Source organism: Paramacrobiotus metropolitanus, unplaced genomic scaffold (genome assembly GCF_019649055.1).
Source record: "Paramacrobiotus metropolitanus isolate TYO unplaced genomic scaffold, Prichtersi_v1.0 Parri_scaffold0000268, whole genome shotgun sequence".
Lineage (NCBI taxonomy): Eukaryota > Metazoa > Tardigrada > Eutardigrada > Parachela > Macrobiotidae > Paramacrobiotus > Paramacrobiotus metropolitanus.
In genome coordinates, this window is record NW_026570488.1 from 1 (window position 1) to 8372 (window position 8372).

General features: G+C 44.3%; 2 protein-coding genes across 2 annotated transcripts; one reads left to right on the forward strand and one right to left on the reverse strand.

The window, feature by feature from the left end:
- Positions 1–53: 53 nt before the first annotated feature.
- On the reverse strand, positions 54–2791 carry LOC129601718 (sialate O-acetylesterase-like; the record flags this gene model as incomplete). Its single annotated transcript, XM_055500588.1, has 5 exons — positions 2368–2791; positions 1636–1811; positions 1185–1395; positions 655–1114; positions 54–197 (listed from the first exon to the last, which is right to left on the reverse strand). Coding segments are annotated over exons 1-5 (1100 nt in total), but the record flags the coding sequence as incomplete, so codon positions are not given.
- Positions 2792–4300: 1509 nt separating this feature from the next.
- On the forward strand, positions 4301–7776 carry LOC129601715 (uncharacterized). Its single transcript, XM_055500584.1, has 4 exons — positions 4301–4805; positions 6327–6383; positions 6444–6567; positions 6623–7776. Exons 1-4 carry the CDS (start codon positions 4754–4756, stop codon positions 7467–7469), a joined length of 1080 nt encoding a protein of 359 aa, XP_055356559.1. The 5' UTR covers positions 4301–4753; the 3' UTR covers positions 7470–7776.
- Positions 7777–8372: the final 596 nt, after the last annotated feature.

Genomic DNA, 8372 nt, shown 5'->3' on the forward strand with positions numbered 1-8372 from the left:
TAACCTCGAAGTTATTGGTAACGTTGGGTATAAAGTTTATTGGCTGGTCGTACTCAATTTCTAGAGAGACATGATCCCGGCTGACATGAATTCGCTGCGGGAAGGGTCCCTGGAAGGGGATATGCCGGTAATATATGATGGAGATGATGCCGGCCAGTAAACGCTGCGCGATGTCTTCTTTGTAAGGCGGGAACTGCCTGTGAAAACACAACAGCTTTTATACGCTGGTCAGCGTAAAAGGTGATGTGATGCGTCATCAGTACACTACGTTTAACGACATTAAGGACGAAAATCACAACAACGTCTAACTGAAGCAAAAATCCTGAAAGTTACAATCATCAGTAAATTACCCTTAACAATTCACATATTAAAGGTCACATTCCGTGTAATTATCAGTAAATACTTTCTAAAGAGTTATATATAAAGGTCACACTCCGTAATATAACTATCAATAAATCTTTTCTAATGAGTTATATATAAAGGTCACATTCCGTGTAATCAGTAAATACTTTCTAATGAGTTTTATATAAAGGTCACGTTTCGCGTAGTCAGTAAACAGACAAAGTCTGAAGAGTTAAACATTAAAGGCACGTTGTATGTAGTCAGTTAATTACGGTGAATGATTGCAATAGTATTACAATACGATGGTCTTACGAGCCAAACGGCGACTCGGGATCCGCCAGATCCATCGCCGACGCCATGAAGACGCGCACCAGCGCCTCGTTGGGCACCTGCCCGTAATCCGTCGTCTGTTCCCACCGCAACCGGGCGGTGGCTCCCGGTGTGTTGTCCGCATTCCTGGTGCCCAGCTGCACGATAGCGAAGGGCAGGGCAATGCCGCGGTAGAAATGATCCTGCCATCCCTCCACCATGGCCTGGAATAAGCAGCCGTATGCGGCGGTATCGACGGCGGCATCCGACTCGCCCTGGTACCAGATGACGCTGGTCAGCCGCAGCTGCTTCAGCGGGGCAATCATGGCGTTCCACAGCTTGGAGTCGCTTGCCGGCTGGGGCACGCTGCCTCCGCACTGCCCGATACTCCCCGGAGGTGTCCAGGTGCGGACGGGAGAACTGGCATCCTGGTAGGCGCCAATCAAGCCGATCGGAGTTTCGCCTAGTCGATCAATTACCGTAATTACACCAACGAATTAGCGAGAGTTTCATTTCGCTGTCAATGTATGTACCAAATCTTGCCCGAAGATCTTCGTACAAGCGCCGTCCCGTCGTCCAACACAGTGCCGAAAAGTCCTGCAGTGCAGCTGGGCTCGCCACTGTCCAGTTGTGAAGGATGCGTGGCTCCTGCAGCTCGATGGAGGACGATGCCGGTGCAATGGGCAGCAAACGAATCAGAGGAAATTGTGAGGATGCAGCCAGTTCTTCCGAACCGTTGAACATCTGACATATTATATATACCACAATTACTATTCATTGTTGCATTAACTGTCGCTGCATCCCAAAATGCAAGTGAGATAATGAGGTCACAGTGAGTGGCAATGCAATAAAGAAAAATACTAACAATTTCAGTTGGAATATGTCGCAGTGAAACAAGTGTTCGCGAGTGTGCCAGAATTTTGTTGGATGTATTCTATATTAACGAATTTCGTCTTAATAAATTATTATTAGCAGGATGCTAACCTTGGCCACCGGAAACGCCATGTTGGCCTCACCGCCGCACAGGAACACTTCGCCGAAATAAACGTCGCACAGACCGACATGAGCGGTGTAGTTGCCGCGCTCTGTCTGGTAGACGTCCATGTGAAAAGGTCCACCCGCTAAAGTGGCCCATACGGACATTTTCCACATGCCGGCATCTAAAGAAACCAAACCAAACAGACATTATTGTAGTCAAAATCATATCGATACCAGATTCTCTAATCAGTCATCAGCTTCAGATGACATTATGTACATGCGCTACAGAATCGGATACGTGCGTGTGCATCATTCTCGTCGAAATCTTACATAATTATTATTAGTTTTACAATCTTATTCCGCCGCTTCTCGGCAAGAAACGTAAGAAAAAAAATGTAAGAAAAATACTACAGGTACGGAGGAAGCTTTGAAAGACGCTGGATTTTATAAAACTATCAGAACTGTATCGCAAATTGAATCTCGAATTAGGAGATAATTGCCAAGAAATAAAGACGTAGGAATATAATCTACTGATAAATGGTATACGTATGTATGTGGCATGTAGTAATATTATGAGTATGTACAGTAGTACGGTTCCTATTAAATTACCGCTCACAAAGCGGTGGTAATTTCGTTGCTAAAGCTAAACCCAGTAAAATTACAATAAGTAAAGAAAAGAATTTTATTGTACACGAAGGATTAAAGACGGGCTGGGTGGCGCCACGCACTAGAACACACCATTAATGTCGGTGGACAGTATGTCGCCGAAAACTGCAACGTCCACGCCTGCTCCAGGCTTTCCGTAGCCCCACAACACCGAGCCAGGACTGTCAAACTCCAGCACCATGCCATCCTGGAAATAGTTGGCCAGCCGGAACGTAAACGTCGTTCCGCCGTGATTCTTTAGAAGAACCGTGCGGACGGGGCCACTGACAGTAAAATGGTCAGACGAACCCAAGCACTGGAACCTTTCATCATGCCACCGAAATGATACTGAGAAGAAAATATTAAGGATGCCCAAATTTGCAACTTATCGCTTATACTACGTTTGGGTTTCTTTGGGATTCAGTACTGCTGCATATAAATACGCGGCTAACAATGTAAATAAAAAAAGAGACTCGAATTCAAACGCGTTGTGGTCTGCGATAGAAAGATCCTGGTTCCACCCAAAACTACAAACCGTACTTTGCGCAGGATGGGGATATTGTATTCAGAAGTTTCAAACACGCTAATTGTTGCTGATTATCTAAGTATTCAATTTAATTCCGCGATGGAATTTTATTACAAACCTCTTGTGCAAGTTACTGTATACTGAGAAAATAACCGATTACTTGACTGTATGTACCTATGAATGGTATTGGGTCAGAGCAGATTTCATATCCTGTTTTGCTTGCTACCAGTTCTATAACGCCACCTGGCTGAGCCGTAGTCGAGCTTAAATTAATAAATTAATATCAATGTAAATAATATAACCCATTTAGGATGATCTTTATAACATTAAGTACCGGCATCATTGACCTGATTTTTTTATCAGTTAATTTATTCAATTGATTAATTAATTATTGATTTAAATTTACTAATTAATCTAAAATTAATTTGTAAAATGCAGCCGGATTACAACAACGCGTACCGGCATAATTGACCTTTCTGTCCTTCTTATAAGGGATTAAAGACCGGCTTGCATATACAGTCTGTACATTAATGGTTGTTTGTGGATTTACTACACAGTGTTGATATAAAGATCACGCGCCGGTATAATGATACGACGAGGGTGGTTATTGTTCGGCTGACCTTTGTAGAAAGAAAACAGTTTGTGTTGAGTGCCGGTATTCTGTTGAAGTAGGGTAAAAACCGGCGCTCTTGACACCTCCATCGATCGGCCTGCTCAACGAGGTCTGTGACTATACAGACGGGAATGATCGGCATCGATATATGCCGGTATAGTTAGGCATTTCAGTCGGATCATTCGCCCGGCCGTATCACTCATCCCTTCCATCTATCCATCGTCACGATACATCCGCCAACTCCGGCTGTTCACTCGCAACGCGAATTTATTCACTTTATTCAGCACGTGCTGCGCAGCGAAAGAGTTCTGCGAGTTTGCGCCCAACTAACCGGCAATACTATCGATCCATCGGCGTTTCTCGCAGCTAGACGAGCAATGTCTTCGCCAGAATATGAGTCAATGCCAATGTCGAGCAAAACGGCGTAGCTTTGTAGTCAGCCAGCCGACGGGCAATTTCTTGATGGCTGGTTATAAGGAAAAGCAGGCTCCCATGGCGTTCATCAAGCGGCCTTAACTTGTCAGAAATCAACCCGATATCGCGGTGCAGCATCGCGGCTTATTAATAGACACCACGAAATACTATTCAACAGCCGGCTGAAAGCAGCTACGTTTGTAGTTTGTACGTACAAAGCCGGATATAAAGTGCATACAGAATTTTAGCCGTCTGTCAAGTTTAAAGCCTGTACGGTCGTACGCACATAGCCGGCTTTAAAAGTTGTCGGTCAAGTTTAATAATAATTATAGCCGATACGATCATACGTACGTACAGATGCAGCTGATCACTGACATAGGTGTATTAACCGGATATACATCCGCCCACGTACAACGGTATCGTAAAACCGGTTTTTAGCGTACACAACTTGTTTAATCTATCAAGTTTTTATATGGCTTGCAGTACGTAGTACAACTCTACTCTCGTCGGCGCTCCGCTGGCTCCTCTCTTCCGGTGCGCATGTGAAGTATACTCCGTGGTGTCACGCACACTTAAAGCAATTATACTCCACTACCCTCACCTGCTCCTGCTCCCGTTCTCCTGGCTTTTTCTGCTGCTGGCGGTTGCCCTGTTTGTATAACCTGATTGCAGTATATCGGATTGCATAGAGTTCAATACACATATACGGCTTCTGCACCTTCCCGTTAGATTCCCGTTAAACCCGATTCCCGGACTATTTTCCCGGCCTTTTTCGCAGCTTCTCCGTTTCTTGGTCCGCGGATTCGATCGCTTCAGTGTTGCCTATCGATATAATTGTGGGCCTGGATTTGTTTGGTCTGGTTGAATTATTTTCCCGGGTCCTTGGAATTAATTTAAGGATAACATTCAATTGTTCGCGGGACATTATGCAGAACCTCGGCAGTGTTGTTCTGGCCTTGTCCGTCTGCTTCTTGGCCGGTGAGTGCTTGCCGTACTTTGTAATTTATTCAGTAATCTGAACCGCACGTTGAATAATCTGCACTTTCCATCAAAAACATGTGCGATCAGCACGCGTGTATTTTTCACTGGCCGATGAAAATATAAAAAAGATAACAAAAAGGCGAAAAAAGCGCTGATGTTAATAGTTTTAAAATGGCCGATTAAAATACTAAAAAAAGCCAGTAAAACTAATACCGAAAAATTGCATTTTATATGCACTATAAATTAATGCGTAATTTGGTTACATATTTTGCTAACGATAAATCAAATAACGGCGTACTGTACCGTATTATATGTATACAACACAGAGCTGTGTACACTGTACGTCGCCCACATCCGCTACTGTATAATAGAGTGTTGTAACTCCAGTGTACAAGTATACAATCTCATGTATCGATTGCTGTAATTTATACGTGCAATGTTTGTACATCCATTATTGATTGTCTGTGTACAATTTCATTATTCGGTTGCTGTTTTTTTAATACCGTGCCGGAATACGGGCTGAATTTACCAGCAGGGAATTCGAGAATGAAGATTTTTTTAGCTGTGGTCACGTGGACAATTATCGATCGGCCTTCGAATACCTCACCAGAAGCTAACTTTCGCTAATATATAAGGAGAATGCTTCTGCTCTGCGGCGGTACACGTTCGCTGCATAGAATATTCGCTGATTACCATTAAATATTCCTTCGCTGATTGGCAGATACTCTGTTCGCACCCTTTTTTAATTACGAGTATCTTCTCGCTATTTGCTGCAGACCCGCCGAACCGGTTTCCTACAAGAGTGCAACTTAAAAAAATCTGTACAGATATTATGCTGCTGTAAAAAATTGTACGCTCTATCGCGCCTATGAATAACTCAATTCAAAATTAATTACAGTATGAATTATGACGTGAATTAATATCGGTGCATGCTGTCGATAAATGTACGTACTACTGTATTTGCTGTAAATTATTTTAACAATCATAAGAAAAGAACCATAGTATGTACAGTCTGTACATGTAATATTATTAAGCACATAATGTAAAAATAAATTTATATGTAATTAACCGCTGGATGTACTAATAATAATTCTGCGTATATGTGCAGCGTCTTGGAACATGTGAAGTGCATAATAAGCCGTAATAAAATGGGCAATTAATTTGAAATTTTAGTAAGATGTAGCGCTTGTTACGGCCAATATTTTTATATGTATACCAGATAAATTTTTTTATGGTGTATAATTATGTAAGTACAATTTTTTTTAATTTTCGACTGAACTTTTAAATTTTTTTTATTTTGTGTTTGTTTATATAAAATTTTTATTTTGTCTATTTACATAAAAAACAGTTTTATCTTATATGTGTTTTCTGTAATATATAAATTTTGTAAAACGATTTTATATGTATTTTATACATATGTACAGGTAATTCTGTAATACTTGCATAATAAAACAGCTACTCGCAGCTCATATAGCTGTAGAAATATGGACGAGTTATTGTATGTTGAATTGTTGACAGGTCGGACGGCGGCGCTGACTCCCATTCCGGTCAACAGCACCGACTTTTGCGCCAAAGGTATGTCTCTCTCTTTCCACGAGATTCCTTTGTATAACACGCGCTTCGCTCGGTGTGCAGACGGCGTGCGGCCCGACACCCCGGCGGTCCCGGCCGCCGGCCCCGCGACCACCCAGGAGCCCTTCCCCACCTTCAACTGCAACCCCATGACCCAAGCCGAATGCGACAACCTGGCGCTCCTCCGGTAAGTAGCCCTTCCGGTCACCGGAAGTCACCGCTGACTGGCGCTTGTCTTGCAGAATGGACACCTGCGTCGGCGCAAAGGTCATCGACCTGGACCTGCAGAAGGGCGCCCGCCGCGAGCTCTCCAACCTCGGGCGCAACACCAGCCTGGGCATCCAGAAGATCCCCAAGGACCGCGCCGTGACCTTTGGCATTTCCGAGTCCGCGCTGACCGTGCCGGAGTTCACGCAGGGCGTCGACTTTGCCACCCTCCCGGAGAACATGTTCCTGTCGATCGCCGTGACGCCCATCGCCAAGCAGATCATCAGCTTCACGCTGTACAACTGCCAAAAAGTCACCTGCACCTCCAAGCTGGCGTCGCTGGCGCTGTCCAACCTCCAGAGTTTCACGCTGGACGGCTGCAGCGAGTGGGTGCATCCCTGGCTGAAGCGGGAGGACTTCGCGGCGTCCCCGCGGCTGCGCATGGTCGTCATCAGCCGGTGCGTGCCCTTCGACCTGGACGCCTTCACCTTCACCAACCTCCCGGACCTCCAGCTCCTGGCGCTGGACAACCAGGTGACCTCCTACTCCAAATCCTACAGCGACGCCGGACTCCTCCACCTGCGGAACCTGCACTGCGACTGCAAGTACGCTTGGCTGCGTGACCTTTTCACCGCCAACCCCGGGTTGCTGGGGGAGCGGGCGGCCGGGAGTGTCTACCAGGTGTGCGACGCCGCGAACCCGGCGCTGAAGAAGGAGGACGTCTTCGTGCCGGTCAACTGCAAGAAGAACCTGACCTCCAACCCGGCCAACTACGACTGGAAGCAGACCGCCTACTCCATCAACGCCGGCGACCACCTCCGGCGTCCGGAGGTCTGGGTGACCTTGGGGGTCCTCGTCGCAGTGCTGCAGCGCTTCGCCTAGATCGCCTTCATCCCGGTTGTATTGTTGCACAATTCTCGCCCATCTTGCCATTTAAATCAACACAGTTTTGCTCTTATTTTGTGCTGTTACTACTGTTTTCTCATTGGTAGGTATGCTTGTTGTTGGTTGCCGGTGATCTGATTAATTACTGACTGCGCGATTTATTTTCACGGGTTTTATTTGGTCTTTCGCGCATCGCTGTGGAGAGCAATTTACAGTTATATACACGTTGTTTTTCGCGATAATGGTTTTATGTGATCTGCTATTTTTGTTTTGTGAACAGAAAACAAATAAACTTGTAAAAATACCTATTAAACAAATAAAAAAATACCTATTAAATACCTATAAAAAATACCTATTAAAAAAATAGAAAAATACTTCTCTATATACTTAGATTAAGAATTCTTTCCTCTTTCAAAATAAACATTTGAACAAGATATCCTACTCAAACTGCTTTCTAGAAAAATAGAATCTGCTCGGGACTAGGTGTCAAAATCAGAAAGCGTCGCAGTATCCTGACGGTAAAAAACAGCAAATTTCATGAAAAAAATTTGTGGTACGCAATGCAAACTGTTTTGATATCTAAGGCGCGCACGACTGGCCATAAAATGTGCTGTTTATCGATGGGAACCATCATGAATTTATAAAAGCGCAACGGCTGAAATAGGGGAATTTGGGTGTCTTGTGAAGGAAAAATGTTTAGTTTTACCCGTGAGCATTTTCATAATGTCCTACGTACCATCACAGTAATATTAAGTTCTAAATTTGCAGTTGGCACTATAAAATGTTTCGTTACAAACACTGCCAAACCGGAAGTGGCGATAAAAACAATGATTTTCGAAAAAGATGCTGAAGAAAGTGCTGAATTAGCCTTCGCCATTCTGTTTTTCGTTTTGCAAGTTC